Below are 21,118 nucleotides of genomic sequence, written 5' to 3'. Positions count from 1 at the left end.
CGGCTGACAGAAGCTGCTTTCTCCGTATACGTGCAGCCGCTCGTCTCTTGTGTTAATTTACAGGTGGCCTTTAATGAAATTTCTCGGCCGTGACACAGGCCCACGGCACCGCAACTGGACACCGCCAGAATACTTCCAGAGCTGAATGATCACTCAGAATCACGGCGCCTGTCAGGACCCCGGACTACAGAGACTTTAGACTGATCAATACCGGAGTGCCGCAACAAACTCCGGGGTTAACAAGATAGGAAGAGGGTGACGGATGGTGAGTAGAGGAAGGACGGAAAGAGGAATGGAGGCCGAGAGATGTGACAAAGAAGAGGTGTGCGAGTGTCAGAGGGAAGAGAAACACCAATGAAGTGAAAGTAAAAACGGGGTGCTGGGGGAGCGTGAAAAAAACACAGCAGTGTTATTGATGTGTTTCAAAAAGGAGGGAAAGTGTTGTTTGATGTAGGGGACTCACCATGGTCGATTTTCGTCAGAGTGACACAAAAACAATCCCCAGAGCTGTGAGAGCAGAGTAGTTACAGCACTCTGGTTGTCACACTGCAGGACTTTCAGGACGCGGCGCCGGACCAGTTCAGATTTCTCAAACAGCACGCAGCCCGCTGTTTATTTCAGCAGACGGAGACAAAGTGAAGCGTACGCTCGTGTGCTCTTGTGCAAAGCATAGGGTCACCTCACACCCCATCTATATTTTGCTGTTCATACAAATGTATCACCTCTGTTTGAGGCTGGCACCCGGCTCATGCAAACCAGGACGCTCACCATCACAAACCATCGCCCCACACTCATTCTGAAGTAAATGTGCACGCTAAAGGGTCTGTACCTAAATATAAGGCACAAAATGTAATCAAAGTAAAAGTAGAAGTACTGAGTATGCTCTTATTTTACTGCAACTAAAACACAAAAGCATTGTTTTTGTTTTATTCCACTGACGAAACATTCGAGGCAATTTAACTGCACTACAGTTGATCTCATTAAGCGCACTACAATCAGTTAAAAGAAATATTAAATATTTCTTTTTTCTTTGTCAGACTGTTCATCGCGTTGTTTTATTTGATTGAATACATTGAAAAATGTATTTTTTTTCTGGAAATGAGTCCCTCTCTCCTCAAAAACAGTGCTTTCCTTTCACTTCTTTGTGTCAGATGTTTGAGCTTCAGTGTGCAGAATGACACACGTGCAGAGTTTGACACCAGAAAGCAGTTTTTACTTTCATCTGCCGAAGGAGGAAAGTTTCTTTGAGCTCACCTAGGATCTGACTTTAACACTTACATGTACAAGATGACTGCGTGACATAAAAAAGGAAGCCCGGCTGGATCCGACATTCATCTGAGACGAGGAGCGATGTGGAAGCCTGCACGTGTTCATTCGACTTCTGTAAAGTTTAAATATTTTCATGAAAATATTTAATTATTCATAGAGTCGAGATTTTTAAACGGGGCACAGGTTTTTTTTCCCCAAACCCTTTTTGTGCTTAATAAACATTTAAAACAAATGATCACCTAAAAGGGACTATTTTAGGATTTACTGATTCATAGGAGGCCTTTAATTATTCATTAGCAAATAACGATTGAAGCTTGGGAGAAAAAAATCACAGTTTTTCTTGCATTACAAGAACAAAAACAATAGAGGGACGAAGTCTGCTGATCAGCTCCGACTGACAATGTAGTAACACCATCAAGTGGAGCTTATTTTATTTAGATCGCGCCAAATTCTCAAATCATGGACTTCCTGAATATTATAAGATAAAGACCCAACAATAATACAGAGAAACGCCCAACAATAATACACACTGTGGAAGACAGCCAGAGATTAATAATAACTAATGATTCAATGCAGAGAGGTGTATAAACACAGTGAGTGAAGAAGAAACACCCGGTGCATCATGGGAATCCCCAAGCAGCCTACACCTATTGCAGCATAACTAAGGGAGGATTCATGGATTCATCTGATTTTGACAAATCCAAGAAAAACACAAACATAACATCAGAAATGTTCACGCTGTGTATACATAGCACCGATCGAAGGCCACTGAAATATTCTGCAGACACTATGTTGTAATACCATATTTTAATTACAATATATGCGACATTTTTCCCTCCAATAAATGCTTTTGATTTACATATGTGACGGTCATGAGGCTACACACACACACACACACACACAGAAAACATCAATCAGCCCAGATCTGAGGCTCTCTGAGGGGTCAGCGGGTTCCCATGTGTTTTTTAGTGCTCTCTGTGAGGAACCTGCTATGGAGAGCGAGATGCGATGCAAGCCAAGAGGACTCGGAGGAAGAAGTCAGATGAAAGAGGCGAAAACCTTCAGGAGTCCTTGCACCTCGCCGAGCTTTCCAAAGGCTGAAGCTACTATTCTTATCTTCTTAGAGCTCTTTAAAAAAAAAATCCACACTGAAAAACGACACACACCAGACGCTATTTCACCGCCCAAACACACACTTACACATGTCAGTTGGTAAATGGTGTGAGGTCCTCGTATTTCATCAGCCTAAACCTCAGTATTCACCGAGGGGATCGGCTCTGTTCTTCAAGCCTCTCAGAAGCTCCTCGGGGTGGGAAAGATGTGAGAGCTAGAGCACAAGCTGGTGTCTGGGGATGCGCAGTTACACGCTGCGCTTCCTCCATCTCCGCTTCCCCTCACTCTCGCTCCCTGCCCTTGTGTGTGACTTGCAGGAGTGATAGAAGAGAGTTAGGATTGGAGGAAGGTGGTATGAAGGTTTCTGAAAGCTCTCTGCCTTGCCTCTGAAAGGGGATAGCATCAAACCAAAAAGGAAAAAAAAAAACTCTCTTTCTTTCTCTGCCTCTGGATGGGTTCAGACTGCAGGGCAACACATTTATCATCAGCAAACTTAGGATCCTGTGTTTTAACCGGCTGCCCTTTAAATACAAAGAACTCTGTTGGCTTTATCAGCCCCGCTGCCCAAACCTCAGCCGAGGCCCCCTCCAAAGTGCAATAATTAGGATGGAATGAAATGAGGCCGCGGCTGTAAATTTGGCAACACGTTTTCCTTCCTAAACAAAGCTCGTAACAGCGTTCCAAGCAGCAGACAAAAAGCACGAGCCCTTCCTAGCTCTGCGGTGATCGTCATCCACTCGAACATGACGCCACAACAAGGGATCTCCAATCTGCCTTCGCCTCATTGATGTTTTAGCGGACCTCAATTACTGAGTGACTGCATCCCGCTGTTCCACCAGTCAAAACACTGCCTTTCTTCAGGAAATATTTTCACAGCACCATAATTGCTTCCATCTGTAGCTACGCTGTGGCAACACTAGCTATGTCATTACAGCTGAGTGAGTTCACAGCAAAAACGGGTGCCGAATGCGTATGTGCGACTCTGATTGTTTGTGTGTCACTTTGGATGCAGGCGTTTGTTGGAAAACCGACTCTGTTATTATCAGCAGAGGGAAAACAGAGATGTGAGAAAAGTGCTGTAACGGAACGAGGAGGGAATCTGACGTCTCGGCGGCTCCGGCCCCACAAACACCCACACATCGCCTCTGAATCCCGTCTGATGACTAGTTTAACAGAGTTGACTTCAGCTGATGAGGTGTCTGCACAAACACAATTTGACTCTATCCTCAAAAGGCTTGCAAACAACAAAGTAAAATGAGGCAGTGTTTAGATTACTGCTGCCGGAGGCTCGAAGGCCGAAGATTTCGCAGGATCCCAAAAATGATGTGGATCCGAGAATCTTTCTTTTAGAATTAAGATGCCCTCACGGTAAATTAAAAGACCGAAGCTGGCGTACTGACGTACCATTTAGCCCGTGTTTATGCTGTAACCGATTGGCCTGTCAGCAAAGGTTACGACCTGGAAAAACTGAAGCCGACCAATCGACACGTTGCGAGAGCCTGTCGCAAGTGGATCTGACATATGTGGCGTCTGTCGACACTTTAATCAAATCTGACTCATTACGCTGTTTACAGAAGTGGCTTATATTACCTGTCACACGCGTGTTCACACATTCTCATCTCCCTCACACACACACACACACACACAAAACACTCGAGCGTTTCAGAGGTAGTTTGGGGGTTTCTGTCAACAGAGTATGTTCTGCTCAAACATCATTAAAATTAAATCCAGCATAAATCCAGCTGCAGTTTGTCACGCTTGCTGAGACGTCCACTGTGAAGAGCCTTCTAAATTGGAGGGCACACAACTGCTCGCCCGCAGATATTAATGACGGTGTTCCTGCAAGCAGAACCATAAGTGCAGACACTCTGCACAACTTATATGTGCAGTTTTAGAGACCAGAGGTACAAACGCAGTTCTCACATGGCACACTAAAGCAAATAAGCTGAAGAAGACATTAAGGGCTTATTAAAAGGCAGAATACAATATCAGCACATGTAGTAACGGCAACCTTAATTATGGCAAGTCATGTAAATTTCCTCTGAGGCCAGGAAGAGCATTCTGTGCATCAGCAGCCCAAATATTTTTATTTAGTACTTAATAAATAATCCTGTGATGGACTTGCGAGGACTCCAGGGGGAACCTCGCGTCTCTGTCAGCATCTGCTGGGATCGGCTCCAGCTCTCCTGTGACCCTAGCTAGTAAGAAAAAAGAAGGAAACCTCCCTGCGACCGCTTCTGACCTCGGGGCGATTCCCCAGCTCGCCTGGTGGGAGGCAGCCTGTCTCAGACTGACTGCAGTCTTCTCAGACAGGCTGGAGGTTTTTAAATAATTGCTGTCTAACTTTTAAATGGAGACAGATTGCTGACAGTCTGCGACGTGGCTCTTTGCAGTAGAGTTGACCGAACTGCTTGTATTCCTATGTGAAAGAAAGGCTGCTGAGCGTGTTTGTCATTTTGCAGTTAAATCCTCACATCACAGTTTGTAGAGGAATTCCTGAATTTCCGTTTAATATCTCTGAGATTGTGGCTGGAATGTGAGTAGTTAATGGTTAGTCTGCACGTGTAGATGGCAACAAAGTGATTTTTGCAGATTTATCATTAAGTTAATCATCGTATTATCACAGATTGCCCGCCACATTGTGACTGTTTGTTTGTTTTATGGACCAAAATTGCTTTAAAGACAGAAACGGACTGAAAAGTCTGTGTCTCCAGGATGGAATGAAAAATACATTTATTTAATTCCATGCTGGAGTTGTGTCAGAATTATTTAATAACTGATGAATGTACTGACACTGCTGACCTGACTATGGGTATTATTCACTGCGCAGCAGACGCCCCTGTCAATATTCATGTCATGTCAATATTACTGCTACGTGATGGTTGCATCTTTTCAATCACATGAGCAAGAGAAGGTCTCCTAAAATCAACATGAAGTCACAGACAGTATTTTATTAAATTAAAATGTATATTATGTTTGTGCATGTATTTATAAGAGCAGGGGTGGGCAATTATTTTCACAGCACTGTGGCCCCCTGGGAAATTGCCCACTGCTGCATTAGAGCCTCGAAACTGCTGCATGTGTACAGATCACAGCTTCACCATCGCAGTGTTTGTGCTGTATGTTAGTTTGTATGAGAGAGATTAGAGAGCAACAATGAAGTGCCTGCACAAGAGAAAATAGAGCTTATAGATTAATAGACTTGCCTTAGCACACATGCCCTGTACACACACACACACACACACACACACACACACACACACACACACGTGAATAATTGAATCCAGATATTTCTCTGACCTCATCTATTTCATCAAAGTGTCCCTCCCACAACACACCGTCTCAATTAAATGCTGTGCTTCCAAAGTCTGCTTTGATCAAAGCGGGTTTAGAGCAACAGCATGTCTCTACATACTAATATTTGGGGTGCGTGCGTGTGTGTGGAGGAGGGATTTTGTTTCTAATAAATGCACAGAGAGCCATACATAACCACAAGTCAATATCCTGAGCTACGCTCAACTTCCTCACCGTTTCCCATTAAGAAACTGATCTCACGCTCCTGACACTGCAGAAAGAAATTCCTTCAGTGATGCTGTGAGAGACATTATCCTCATTTCATTGACTTTCATGACAGATGGACTAATCTGAAAGAAGCAAAGTAAAGACGTGGATGCTTGCGTGAGGAAAGGAGAAGGACAGCTCCTCTGTGATGTGTGAAAAGAAAAGATCAGGAGGATACGAGGCAGGTGGTTTACGTCGCCGCGGCACAAGCCCGCCGAAGAGGCCAGCGACAGCTGCGTGACGCAGGAGACGCCCGTGGTGCTCTCAGTCCATTTGTCACACCGGGCCGACCAAGCTCCGCAAAAAAAAAGATGCTCCTTCCTTTCCCTGCTCCGGCCTCCATTCTCACGGCTTTCATCTACCCTCACCCTCTTCTTTTCTCAATTTCCTACGTGATTACCGCTGCTGCATCTCCTCCTCCTATAACCAGACTATTTCTGTCCCCTCTCCCCATCACTCTGCTTCTTTTCTATATTCACCCTTATGACTCTGTGCTTCTGATCCCCTGAACTGTTTCACCCTTTCCATCCTCAAAGTTTGCCTTCTTCCTATGATCTCTCAATCCCTTACTCATTCTTTTTGCTCTACTCTCCACTCCTTGATCTGATTTACCCAGCTCCCCCACCCCCCCATCTGTGCTGCTCTCAGCCCCATTCCTTTCCCCTTGCAGAATCACCCTTGATATCTATTCGACTGCCATCAGCCAGCGAAGAGATGAAAATCGATTCTCCTTCCAGCAACTGCTCCTCTCTGGTTAAGGAGAAAGGGGAGGCAGTTAGCTGGGCTCTAAGTAAGGCCGTCCATCCATCTCTCTTTGAGGTCTGACGACAATGCTGCTCTGAAATCAGTGCAGCACTTACAGAGACCAGAGGGAGAAGAGTTAGAGGAGAGGCACTGAAGCAGTAGAGGACCGCAGACTATGGCACAATAAATGGCTCGGAAGAACAAAACTAGCATAATATCCCCTTAAATCATGAATATAACCAACCTACCCTTGACGGGCTGCAGGTTTACTGCTCAGCGTGTGAAGGACAAACACAGTTTACTTTCCCAACTTCCTCACCAAGAACATACAAAGCACATGCATGGAAGCTAAACTCGTAAAATCCTTTCCCTGTTCCAATGATTGTCAAAGCTTTAAGGGGGAATGCGTCCACACATTTTTTGACCCACACGTTTCCTGTTAGACTGTTATTCATATTCTCCCACATGAGAATCATCTTTCACCTCCTTCTCCCAAATGTAAGTAATTTCCGAGTCTTTCATGTCGCTCCCATCCACATTTTCTGGTAGTTTTCATCCCATTCTGTCAAAATCTCCATGGCTTGTGACTCACAACCTTCCCCATCAGGAGTAGCACTGGCAGTGAAAGGTTAACCTGAACCCGACCCACGATGACAGCGTCCCTGCCACATGAATAAAATCCAGACGTTGAAAAGTCTGCAGCGCTAACTTGTGCAAACTAGAACTAATCACAGAGAAGCGTGTCGTTTCAGTCTGGGGGAAGAAAGAAAAATGACAGAAATGCAGCCAGGCACGTGGAACTCCCGGTCGCAGGAGCGCTGAAGCACAGGAAGCAAAAGCAACGGTGCCATAAATTAATAGCAAAACAAAACGAGCATAATTTGAATATGACCATTATAACCTTAATGGGTCGGTTCAGCCAATTATGAAATACAAATAGCAACATACTTTCTCACCTCCAGTTTCACTGGCGGTGTCTAGCCAAGCAGGCAGTTTTGATTTTATTCAGTAATTCGGTTCCAAACATTTACAGCAATGGAAAATATTTCAGAGAAAATGTCTGGAAAAATTGAAAGAAAGGAAACAACGAGGAGGCTCAGATGCCAGCGGCGAGATAACACCAGAATCCTGAAAGAGCGAGGCAGAGCGAAGACGTAATGCGTTCAGATTGTCACCGACAGCCGTTCTATCAAAGAGGACTTTTGCTTTTAAACTTCTTAAATTGTTACGATGAAAACATGTTACCTGCCGCGGGGAAGGTATCCGGCTGTTTAGAGGAAGAGGCGAAGATTCGATATTCCTTTCTCTTATGTCCTCTCCTGTTAATCATCGCATGGCTTCATTTATTATTTCGTAATTTCTGTTTTTAACGGTGAAAATATGAAATCTGAACTGTGGCTGGAAGCGACAGGGAAAATGTTGTTAGACATGCAGCTACAGAAAGTGACTCATCTTCAAGAAGAGAAGAGAAGCCAAAGAGAGAGAGCAAAAAACGAGTTTGCTGAATTCCCTTAAAGAGACATAGATAGGCCAGACCATATCTCACCTCTCATCTGCTTGGTCAAGGTACAGACAGGTGGAATGAGTCCAATATAGAGATATGAAATATTCAGCAACCAAAAGGCTTCTGTCTGTTCCACCGTTCCGGGCCTCCAAGGAGTCTGTGTGGCTGCAAGCACATGCATATACAGCGCGTGTCCTATATACATAAAAATGCAGAGGAATGCTGACAGGCACACGGAGTGAGGATGTGCACTCTGTTTTCAAAGTCTTAACGGTGTCAGTGACAGTTTTTTATAGCAGGCCTGCTGAAGCCGCGGCTCTCCGTCTTCCTCTGACTGAATATTACATTTGCAGATGACGGAAAGAGTCTTTGTCTTACAGAAAGACAAAGAGAGATGGACTCGGCATTAACCACGAACAGGAAACACAGAGGAAAGCAACCGTATCAGAGACAATGAAAGTGTCAAATAAAAGAGATATGATGAAAGGATAGAGCGCGGCACCGAGTTCATCACGCCCGCTGAGACAAAGTGCAGCCTGAGCGTCGGTGGCAGCTGTCAGATAGATGCCGGGTCACGTTCCCGCCATGTCGGCCCAGCAGTGCCCGGTCACTTCGCACCGGCGGAGCACGCCTCTGTCAGCTGAGCTCAGCTCGGCCATATTTCACGACGGGATCAGATGTGGGACCAAAACGTGCCTCAGAGCTCGGAAATTCCTCAAAGGCAGGACCGGAGAACAGGACGGTACATCTTTATGTGGCGGAGCTCCAAGACCAGCAGATACTGCACGCTTTCATCTCCGTGTACATATGATAAATTCATAAATTAACTCTCTCTGTCGACTCTGTGGCCAACTTAAAGGGCCAAGCACGCTTATTTGCCATGTTAAAGTCCAGAATCATAGACACGAGTTTTTAATGTGCCTTTCCTCATTATATAGCTCCAGCTGGGAGTTGCTTCCGAGGGGCAGCCAATCAGAAGAAATCTGTCTGAAAGGGAGGTCTTAAAGGCTTTAAAAGGAGAGTAAAAGTAGAGTATGTAATCTAATCTGTCTGTGAAGGTTCTCAGTCATCCAGGTCATCGTAGTCAAAGGAGCTTGCAAAGAAAAGCGTCTGGACTTCTTTAAGTTTACTTGAAGACGTTTCACCTCTCATCCGAGAAGCTTCTTCAGTTCTAAGGTCAAATGGTGGAGAGTCCCAGATATAAACCTAGTGGTGTAATCTAATCAATAATCAATCAAACTGTGAAAGCTGGTCGAGTAGAGTCCAATAATAAAAGCACGGAGCTGGAAATAACCATAACAGGTCCTTTTAATTGGATATGAATGAGTCATAACGACGGAAATGGCATCAAACTGCGAATTGTGCAAAGCTGCTCTAGTAGGATCCAATAATAACAACATGGAGCTGGAAACGAGGATAATCGGTCCCCTTAAATGGATACGAATGACTCATAATGACTGAAATGACTGTGTAAATATGAGCCCTTTATTTTGAAGAGGTATTTCTGGAATGCGTGACTTCAAAGAGAGAAAATCTTACATCGGTGAAGATTAATTGTTTTCATATGATCACTTGGCCTCTTTTGTCATGATCTCAAATAAGTTTCCTGCTTCAATGTGCCACAATATTTAAGCACGATAGCCAACTGCAAGTTGTAAATGAGATCAACCACAGAGGACCAGCTAATGCACCGTCAGTCTGTGCTGCTCTATGAAATCTCTTTGCAGCAGCACCTTCAACATGTCAGCCAGTCTCAGCCTGACCCCTCTGACCCCGAGACCTCGCACGAAACCCGTAAACATAACATCAAAACCGGGATCCCAGACCGCAGCTTGTAAAACGCCCCATTAGCCAACTAATACACCCGTGTGATTGTGTTCATCTCTCACCCACCAGCGTAGCACACCAGTAATGATAGAGAAGTTTTGCTTTTAATTAAGCCGTATAGTTGCTCAAGCTAAATCTCCACATGGTAGAAATTGTGCAATTTAATTAAAATTACCATTTTTCATCTAGTTTATAATTTTTATTAGTGCGAGAACCAAATGAATGTGAGCGCTTATTCTTCATTTGCAGGATTTTTTTCGCTCGTCAGATCTGCAGCGGACAACGATGGCTGTGCAGAGCAGCAGCTTTGATAAAGAACCAAGATGTTATTTTAATGTAAAGTAGAAATACATTAAAATCTGTTTAAGGTTTCTTTGCTTGGATAGGCTGTCGGTCTGTCCAGATCATTATACTTTTTGGCAATCACAGATGTGTTAATAACCAAAAAAACCCTGAGATTCTTTAATTACTCTGTGTCTGATATAACACACCCTGCTATCTGTTTAGTAGGGGTGCAACGATACTCGTATCGGTATTGAACCGTTCGATACAGTGCTTTCGGTTCGGTACGCATATGTATCGAACAATACAATATTTTAAATTTATTTTATCAACTTTTCTTCTGACGATGCTGTCTGTGTTGAGCTCTCAGGGGATCTGCGTTCTACTACTCTGCCCAGGCTGCACTGTCGAGCACAGATCCACTGAGCGCAGCGCAAGCTAGCAAGACAGAAGTTAAGCTTGTTGCAACATGGTCACTGCCTCAACGCTACCCGAAACTGAACCTCCCCCACCCTCATTCAGATCTGGCGTTTGGAATTATTTTGGTTTTCATGTGAAGTATGACCCTGATGGTAAGCGTGTCATGGACAAAAGTAAAACAATGTCGGATGTGCCACGCAATGCTCAGTTACATTGGTGGGAACTAGTGCGTTAGCGCAGTTAGCTTGTTAACGTGTTGACGCTGTCCAGCCCCACGCACGGGGCGATCCGCGGTAACTCGTTAAGGGAGATTTGTGGCGTTATGGCGTTAACGTCATTTTAACGAGATTAACGCTGACAGCACTAGTGGGAACACAACGAATATGACTGCACATTTACGCCGACATCATCCTAGTGCAAAGACAAGTGGAAGCAGACAAAAATAACAAGCACGCATGCTACAAACTTTACCCGAGTCATTTAGACAGCCGTTAGCACATGATTCTCCTTATGGGGACCTGATATGTTTAATATGCTGCTGAGAATATAGCGCAGAAGAAGCGTATAGTATAGCTTTTATTTTGGAAAGAGCCATTTCTCTGTAATAAACTCTCTTTTCCAAAGATGAGTGATTTCTCGATCAGATAGATTTTTTTTATTATTATTTTGTTGTTTCAGCAACATTAAATTTAAAAACTGTACTTTTGAGTTAAAATATATATTTATAATTTTAATAAATGAAAAATTAAAAAGGCATGAACATTTTTTTGTATCGAAAAAGTATCGAACCGTGACACCAAAGTATCGAACCGAACCGAACCGTGAATTTCGTGTATCATTGCACCCCTACTGTTTAGGTATGTGACCACTACTTTGACTAGGGTCCTCCACACATTCTGTAAGTCGCACACTTGGGCTTGGTGAAGTCAAAACCTGAAGGCTAACTTTGTTCTGTCATCAGCTCCAGAGGAAGTCGCCCGCAGCTTGGCGGTCAGAGGACCTGACGTGAGAGAGCAGCATCAAACGGAGGGGCCATCTGAAACAGGATTAGAGTTGTACGCAGGTTCTGATTATGAAATATTTATCTGTTCTTCTCTCATGGAGCACAGCACATGAACTCCGGGAACTTTCAGAAGCAAAGGATTAATTTGCACGCACTGAAATTAGCACATAGATCAAAGCGAGGGGTGCCACGGGAGTATCCGAAACCTCAGTGTATCTAGAGTAGAGATTGTGCTTTGCTGGTTACCAAATCTATTTTCATAATGATATGGATAGAGGGGGGAAAAAAAGAGGACATCAAGGGGAATCCAAACTGGAGTTGAGTATAATTAACCACATGTATATGGAACAAAACCTACCAGACCAAAGCAAAGACAGCATACGAAGGGGGACAGAGTAAACAGAGAGAAGAACAAAATTAGCTAAAACAGACACTGTAATTTTCTAACCAGCTCTCAGGCCTTCGTGTAGGATCGGAGCGATAAGCCTGGGGAGAAGTTAGATACGGCCGACCGCCGAGGTGGACTGGGATGTATTGTGGGTTTATTTGAGGATGTCTTCTGTGTAAACTGAAACCACCGGGCTCTTTCTCTCTTTTACTGTGTTGTTGTTTACTTCGAACTTACCGAGCTTATGTAAGGCCTGCCAAAGACAGGAGAGCTATTTGTTTGAACGTTTGCAGAGCAACACAAACACACAGAGCCACAATCGCTCCTCTTACCGTCACAGTCGCCCAAGTGGTCCACGTTCCCGTGTTCAACATCTTGCTCAAACGGCAGTCTGCGGAGGAGAGGAGACACGGTCATTAATCAGGTGACACGGAGGCACGGCGACTCGGCCGCTGAGCCCACAGCGGAGATCCGTTCTGACATGGGAGCGCTACCTCAGTGTTACACTGGGGCGTACATCTCGACGAGCTCCTCGCACTTAAGAAATCTCTTTTTTTTTTTGTTTGGCTGGCGAGAAAAATGAAGTGAAGAAGCCCTCGAGCTGCCTAATATCCCACAATAATCTTCATTATAATTTCAAAATACCACTCATGCCAGCAGCATCAATAATTAAACTAATTAATGCAATGAATTACAAATATTTCTAGGCCAGCAAAGGACTTCACATTAGAGATATTTGCTGTAGATATAAACTCCAAACTGTAGGAGTGCAAAGTGCTAAAGAGGTGGAACAGTCCAACACTATGTGTTTCACTCATTAATATGCAGATTAGGGTGGGGATGTGCCATAATCATAGCATCCTACCACTTTTTACACATTTATGATCAGTGAAATATTCAGCAAAACCTCAAACTGTACTGTACTGATTTCTGTGGAAAACTATGACATATTGTATTTATACAAGTCATTTCCCTTTTGGTCCAAAGGGGAGCATGAAAACCTCAACAGACAATAACATAGAGTATGATGAAGAGAGGAAGTGGAGAGGAAATGAGAACGGCTCACAGGCCAGGTGCACACCGAGACAAACACAAGTGCTTCTGATTATGGCTCGTGTCGAGGGGGAAGCTGCGACGGACGCAGCGAGAACGTTTATGTAGGTGTGTGAGCGCATGCAAGAGCGTGCCTGCAGGCTCCATGCGTTTCAGAACTCAGTTATAATGGGCTTCATGTGACTGGAAAGACCTCTAGTTAAGTGATTTAAGTATCATATAGGCGAAAGTGCACTTTTGCCCCTTTTCAACAGCACAGCTCTGGAAGAGAAATGCATAAAAAACACATGAAATCACTAAAAAAACAGATCATTTTCATTCTGAATGATGCGTGCGTGCATATGTTTCTTTATTTTTCCTTGGTCACATGTAAATTAGCGTGCAAAAGTCTTGAGCCAACCCGCATTTCTTTATATTTCACAGGAAAATAAAAAATAGGTGCGGTGATTTATCAAAACATGAAAAAATAATGAGAAATACAGTATTTAAAGCAAAAATAGAAATGGTCAATATTTGATATGATCACCTTTATTCAGTCTGAACTCTCTGAGCAGCTCTCTGTCATCTCTGTGAGGATCTTCAGGAATAATTCTCCAGGCTTTTTTAAGGATATTTAAAGATCTTTGCGTCCAAAGATTTTGCATTTTTTTCCCTTCTCTGTTAAAAAAATCTGAATCCATCAGTCATTTCTCCCCATTTGCTTTCCACTGTGACCATTTCTGATGAGGCTTCAGTGAACAGTACATGGATTATCTATCAGGTCCTGTGTCAGGTTTTGTTTCTTATGGACATGATTTTCAGATGCTATTCATTTCCCGCAGATAGTTTTTTAGGCCGTTTGTCCTCCACGTCTCCACTTACTTCAATTTTTTAAGGACACACTGCACACTGTGCTGAGATGTGCATCAAGTTTCAGCCCTTTTTGGTGCAAAAATATGATTCTCTGTCTGTTAAACTGTGTGATCTTTGACATTTTTGTAGATTCAACTAAAGAAACGAGAACTAATGATAGTAACGGGCTGCTGCTGTCATTTTTGAAACTTACAAGAAAATCTGGAAACAAAAATTAAGTTGTGTTTATGTTAAAGCTATGTTAAACAGCACAGTTCCTATTAAATAACTCACTATTTAATTTATTTAATTTTACTGTAAAGTAAAAATGCCAAAAACCACAGAAATTTTTTTTTTGCGGCTTGAAATGTGTTCACACTGGCAACAGCTACTTTTCTCAGCAGTTATATTTAAATGGGCTTATTATGTCTAAACTGTGTGCATATTAACCATTAACCAGTTTTAAATGATGAGATCAGCATATGTGCACGCAATCCTCACGAGTCGAAGCTCAGACTGTTTCAAATATTTTTCTGCTCTTGGCTCTGTTTGTATTAAAGAGAGAGAATATTTCCAATAGGACCATCTCAGGCAAACAGCTCTGGCTGACAACCCGCACTCAAAAACCTTCTGTTTATGAGGGGCAGTTAGGGATAAGCTGCTCCCAGTCCCCGCCCGAGACAAATACTGATCATTTCACAGTGCGACTCATGAAAAGCTGCTCTAGCAGAGTCCAAGAATGAATATAAAGCTTGAAATGAGAATAACAGATCCCCTTTAAAGTTTGTCAGTAAATAACTGTCCTGCTTAGAGATGAGTGAGAAGATCAGTAACGCTCTCTTACAACAGTAAATATGAAGCTTTAGCCAGCATGCCATTAGCTTAACAGTCTGCATGGTGGCACTGCCCAGAGTGATCCTTAAGGTTGTGTGCTTAAACAGTTTCCTGGCCTCAGATCAAAGAAAGCTGGTGCAAGAGAAGAAATAACAATATTTTCCCCAGATGTTAAACTTATTAACAACTTATTAACATCAATGCCATATTCTTACAATCCAACACCAATGCGTGACCTAATGTGATCAGCTGAGCCTTAAATGTCACCATATAAGTGAGCATTTAGCAGGGGCTCGGTTGATTTGAAGCACGCCTTCTGTACGTTACCACAAAGATGTGCACGTTTGTAGCAATCACTCTCACATACGCTGTTTTATGGCACTGCAGCTACATCTGACATGTCAGAGCACTGACTGTGCATGAAAGCTGAACTTGGCTTGAGAAGTCAGCATTGTGTAATTAGCTAAAGGGTCAAGCAGCAGCAAACATTTTTGCTTTTAAAAACTAAAAAAACTGTGACAAATGAGTCCAAGTGTGCTGTGAACCTGCAGCGGTGCCATCCTAATAAAGAGTAATGTTATGTGCTCAGTTGGCTGCGTCTCCCAATCGGCGGGTTGTTCACTTTGTATACATTAGACGTGTGTGTGGCTCTGTGTGCGTGCCCACTTCTTACTGTTGCTTTTTCATTTTCAGTGTTTCTTTTCTTGTATATTCTCACGGGTACTTTGGATCATTGTTTAAAGACTTCATACAGTAACTAAAGAGAAAGTAATAAAGACCACGGTGTGGACCCTGTTACAGCACAGCTTCCCAGTAAGGGTTAGTGGAAGTAGTTCTAACCATCATTTCTGGATATTTTGATTCAAGAAGCTGCTGTTCTTCATAAAGTTGTATTGAGCAGTAGTTCTTCAGATATTATGAAGTTCTTTCGGTTGCTTTTTCACTTATTTTCAGTCCAGTCCTTGTTCCTGAGGATCTTTTTTGACCTTTGAATCATTCAAGCAGAGAAAAGGCACCGAGCTCAAGGACTGATCCAGTGTTGTGTCCTCACATAAGAGACGACTTAGCAAAGAATCAGTTTGTTCCAGTTTTTTTTTGTTGAATCTACAAAAATGCCCAGCAAAGACCTGACACAGGACCTGAGAGATGATCTAGACCTCCAGCTGATCGTCTACTGTTCACCGAAGCCTCATCAGACATTAATAAAGTGAAACAGAAAGAAAGACTGAGGTATGATCGCAAACACACTGACACTGCAGTGAAATCATGGCTGGATTAGAACCCACAGTGGAAGCCCACAGATTGGCCTCCCCATCCAGCCAGAGACCAGAACCAAAGGCAGAAACATCCAAAGAAGAGCTTTGAATGTCCTTCAAGAAGCCTGGAGAACGATTCCTGAAGATCCTCACAGAGCTGCTTAGACAGGATAAAGCTGCTCACACCAGACATCGACTTTTATCATCGACAAACATCCACTATAGTTGGATTTATGCTTATGTGTGTTTCAGTAAATCCCTGCACAGGTTTTTACTGTACCATATAAAGATTATGGGTTAACTTCCCCTAATTTTTTATTATATAATAACCATGCTTCGATATCCTGAATGTGCCAGTTAAAAATGCCCCCACCCCCCGACACACACTGTTTCTGTAAGTGTTTTGTTACCATATATTTTCCTTTTTTTTTTTTTTTTAGAAACAATGTCGATTAATTAATTTTGCACATGATTTCTTTTCTAACCTCCTATGGGTTTTTTTAATTTCACCTGCACTATCCGCTTTTCATTTTGTTGTTATTACGCTGCTTTGCTTTTATTGATGCGTCATTGTGCAAATAATTAAGACAGACGTATAAAAACTGGTCGGTGGTAATCACGATTGGACACTGTATTTTGAAAATGTTGGTCGGTACAACTGACAAAAGACTAAATTGGTGGCTTACGGGAAAACAAAATATTGAATTGTCACAAAATTCTTGTTGGCAGAAGCAAATCCTGATGGCTCTACCTTTATGTAAACTACAAAACAGCTCTCCCTCAGAAACTGCATCTAACAACACGAGCTGCTGAGCGGTTTGGAAAGAGAGGTTGCATTATTCCACAAAGAGGAAATCCACGGTAACTCAATGCAGAATCGATTGCCGAGTTGACCGCCCTTGTTAAATCAAATCAAGACCAACACAGAGGCCTATAACAGTATAAGCAGGCAGCCCGGGGTGGTCTTTAAGGCCTGTGTTGCCTGTTCGGCTGGCACTACACCTGTGTTTGAAAGCCTAATTCAATAAGCAGCTTGACTAAAGAGAAATCTGATTTCTCTGGAAGGAAACAGCCACAACTGGAGGTGAGCTGTCAAGAGAGGCCGCTGCACTTCACACACACACACACATTCATGTAGACAACGCTCTGTGTGCGTGTGTTACGCAGAAAACAGAGAAACATGCAAAAACACCGAATCCAGCTAAACGCGTACACGTTTTACGAGCGCCACAATAACTGTGACGCTGTCATGTACGTGGAGAGGTTACTCCGAGGGCACAGATGTCATTTATAAATATAAATCATTGCAAATAAAACCCAGCCACTTCCACACTTAAGAAAAAATGCATGGTCTCCATGGGTGGTCTGCTGTCAGAAAAGTAACCTTGAGAAGTGATAAAAGTTCAAAGAAATTCAAAGGAAAGCAAGATGGATCAAAGCAGCAGATCAGAGAAAAACTGCAGGAAAAGCACACACAGAGCTTCAGAGCGACATAAAGAAAAAGATTTTGAAACAGTGTGTCAAAGAATTTGTTTTAAATATAAAAGTGAGCAGTGTATGATGTGGTGTTGTAAATACACGAAAAAACGAAAGAAGGATGCCGTACCTGGTTCCAGGTCTGAGGAAAGAGCAGGTGCTTCCTCTGGTCCAGCCACAGTAAGGGTCCCTGGAGGCGATGCAGTTCCTGCAGAGGAGAGAAAACAAATTATTTGACTGCCTGAACCCTGAAAAGGTTCCCAGTTCTACTTTGGTCGCCGTAAGTGCACAGTGTGCAGCTGCCGCCTTAAATCGGTCTCTGGGTCAAAACAGCAACTAAACACAGAGACTGATGATGTCATGAAGCAGCTGATAACAATCTATTCAATGTGGCTCACGGGAAATCACACTGGTGAGGTAATGCGTTACAGTTTTATTCATATTAGCTGTGAATGTTTATGTTAGCTCAGAAAAACAGCCACAGATGACATGATTTTAACAATGATGCAAACTGAAACACCTGCACAGGTAACGTAGCTAACAATCAGAGTCCACTGTCAGAGAAACTAGAGGGGAGCAAAGAGGAGTCTGTAATACAGCACGCTGTTAGAGTGAATACATTCAATAAAAAGAAATCTGTGTGTCTGGATATTTCATTGATGTTACAAATTTAACTCTTACTCAGAGTAACCCATGTGTCTCTCTTCTGATCCAAGTAGTTTCTGTCATATTTCAGGTCTGTCATTAAACAAAATAACTGGGTGTGCATTGCAAGTTAGTGATGTTGGTCTCTGAGTATGCAGCTACCTTTGGAAAAGGGTACAGGGGAGGTCATCAAATGCTGTCTATTTGGGGGAAGCGTTAAGGAAGCTTGGCTGCTAGATTTGCAGATTGTGACTATAACTGCAGTTAACTGACTTTCATTAGCCATCACCCTGCTTATCTTTCTGGTGGTGTGCTCATGGATTAGACCAGCGGTCCCCAACCTTTTTTGCGCCACGGACCGGTTTATGCCCGACAATATTTTCACGGACCGGCCTTTAAGGTGTCGCGGATAAATACAACAAAATAAAACTAGTACCGGTACCGAAAAAAGGAAGATTTATTCATAACACACGTGAAAAGACCCAGGAAAACAGAGTTAACAATCAAAAGATAACAAAATAACACTGAAAACCGATAAAAACCCTGAAAACCATACATTTCACACCTGAGCCTCAACTCGCGTGGCCCGGTACCAAACGACTCACGGACCGGTACCGGGCCGAGGCCCGGGGATCGGGGACCGCTGGATTAGACCATACTGTGCTCACACTAACTAAAAACTGCTTGTCATAAAATATCTCCTGATTACTTTTTCCTTAACTGAATCCACTATAAAGCAAATACTGATAATTAGGAGTGATGGTGTGAATTTTTTAGATGGATTTCCATCTCCTTGAAAGTCACTGACCTTCAAGTTTTACAGCCTGTAAAACGTGTTTGATGCTGTTCAGTGCAGTGAATATTTTGTCATTTTTGAGAAAAATCAATAGAGTGCAAGCTAATAACAGAGCTGTGAGGAGGGACGGGCGCTTAAAAAACACTTCCTGAAAGACTGAAACTGAATTCTTGATGTTTAACTAGGTGACAGTTTGATAAACGGTCAAAATAAGTCTTTCGTAAAGGTTCTGATCATGGAGCTGAATGCTGTGCAAAGGGACCTTAATTTAAGACTTCTTAGGAGACTGTGGGAGTCTCAGCAGAGATCTGAGCTTTTCAACAGCAACCTTCACCAAAACGGATTCTCAGCATCAGCACTGCCTGAGGTTTTTCATCTAAATTTGACTTTCGAAAACATGAGTCATAAATTAGATATGTTAACACTATCACTCACTTCATATTTTTACTAATTCTCTTCAAGGTAAAGTCAGCCAAAATATTCCGGTACACTTCAAATTCATTCTGTGTGTTCACAGAAAAAAACTCCTGACTCTCTCAATGGGAACAAAACAAAGTGGCTTGGACCGGCCCACACGTCACTACTCCAGCCAACCAGCCGCAGGAGAAGTTATTCCATGTGCACAGACTGTGTGTGCAGGACATCACTGTGAATCCATGCACATTTCCAGACAGGAAAACAGCCGATGAATAACCACAGAGAGGAAAAAGTGTTTGTGCACATGCTTTGGTTCAATTGTGGGCATGTTTTCGGTCTTGTCCGTAATTAGGCGAACGTAGAGAAAGCCAGCACAAGAGCCAGATGTGAGGCAAGCTTGCAGGAACTGTTTACAAAGCATATGTAGTAAAAATGTGACTTTCAAATATTTTTTCCCTATAAAGCTGCTGACCGGCTCCAGCTCACCGGGATGTTTTGCAGTGGTTGGCAGGAGGTCACATTAGTTGCTGGCTTTGGTTACAGTGGGGAACAGGAGGCACCTTTAATGGTTCCCCTGTGAAAACCTTCTAAAAATCTAAACAACTAACTTGGTGCTTTTTACTCTCTTGCACTTTGAACGGCGTGTTTGTGTGTTTCTGCTATGACAAAAAGAAGTCAACATTCAAAGTCTGGAACATTTCTCCTTGGGTCAGCTAACTCAGTTGCTAAATGTCATTGTCCTAGCAATGCACACCCATGAATTTGGAGCAGTGAAGGGAGGAGTGTGTTTATTTGGCTGTTAAGTTCAAATGTCAAACTTTCTGAAAAATTGCTTACTCCATCTCTAAAAATAAAATGGCATGTCCTTGAGTGCAGCAACAAATCTCCCCTGCTCACAGCTCCACTGATAATGTAATGCTGACAAAACCGCAAACGCCACAGACTGCCAAAAAAGTGTCCCAAAGACTGCAAGTTTTAAACAAAACTGGTGTCAATAACACTAAACATATTTCGGATAAGAGTATTCATCTAAACCACATATTTAGAGATATCTAAATATATATATGTCTGGTAATCTTTTGCTTTTTTGGTGGAATGATTGCACAGCATATATCTTTAATGGCTTTTTTATTTTAAAAAAAGTCTGAATTACTTTCAGATGTCTCTAATTCACACAAGCTCAACGTTATGGCCGATGGCTCAACAGTATCTTTTAACTTGACAAGGCCTAGGCCAATTACGTTTTTGACTAGAGGTGATAGTTTCTCTTTGCAGCGTTAAGAGAATTTGTTTGACAGCACTCATTGGACTGACCAAAACTCAGAACCATGGGAAAGTCCAAAGAATTTAGTGAAGATCTCAGAGGGAGAATTGGACTACCTTCTATCAGCAGCTAGATGACTGAAACACAGTCAGGTGTTCCAACCGGACATTGATCCCAAAAACACATCAGAGCTGGTTGGGGAGTGGATAAAGCAGGCTAACATTAAGCTTCTGGAATGGCCTTCCCAAAGCTAATGAAATCAGAGGACGGCTCTTAGAAGCCGGGACTGTGCCAGGAAACCATCTGATTTAGAGAACTTTACCAATTCTGCCAAGAAAAATCGTCAAATATCAGCCAGAATCATGGCAGAAGCTGACGGTGACTAAAGGCGTCTTCGAGGGGAAACTTACTAAGGTGTATTTAGACAAATATTAT

At 42.8% G+C, this 21,118-nt stretch overlaps 1 protein-coding gene across 2 annotated transcripts in view; it reads right to left on the bottom strand.

Moving 5' to 3' along the window:
* The window catches only part of sema6bb (sema domain, transmembrane domain (TM), and cytoplasmic domain, (semaphorin) 6Bb), a 133,660-nt gene that overhangs the window by 15,826 nt on the left and 96,716 nt on the right, over nt 1–21,118 (bottom strand). For both annotated transcript variants that reach the window (XR_014799376.1, XM_084920502.1), the window contains exons 15-16: nt 17,692–17,769; nt 12,444–12,502 (exon numbers count right to left, since the gene is read on the bottom strand). Coding sequence is in view for 1 of the 2 variants with exons in the window: in XM_084920502.1 (XP_084776628.1) it covers nt 12,444–12,502; nt 17,692–17,769 (137 nt within the window). In the remaining variant the exon portion in view is untranslated. The remainder of the gene's footprint in view (nt 1–12,443; nt 12,503–17,691; nt 17,770–21,118) is intronic.

The sequence above is a fragment of the Perissodus microlepis genome, chromosome 23 (assembly GCF_051167445.1).
Source record: "Perissodus microlepis isolate ML-2025 ecotype Zambia chromosome 23, ASM5116744v1, whole genome shotgun sequence".
In the NCBI taxonomy this organism is placed as follows: Eukaryota; Metazoa; Chordata; class Actinopteri; order Cichliformes; family Cichlidae; genus Perissodus; species Perissodus microlepis.
Note: the sequence above shows the minus strand (reverse complement) of the source record. Positions and strands in the feature narration are given on the sequence as shown.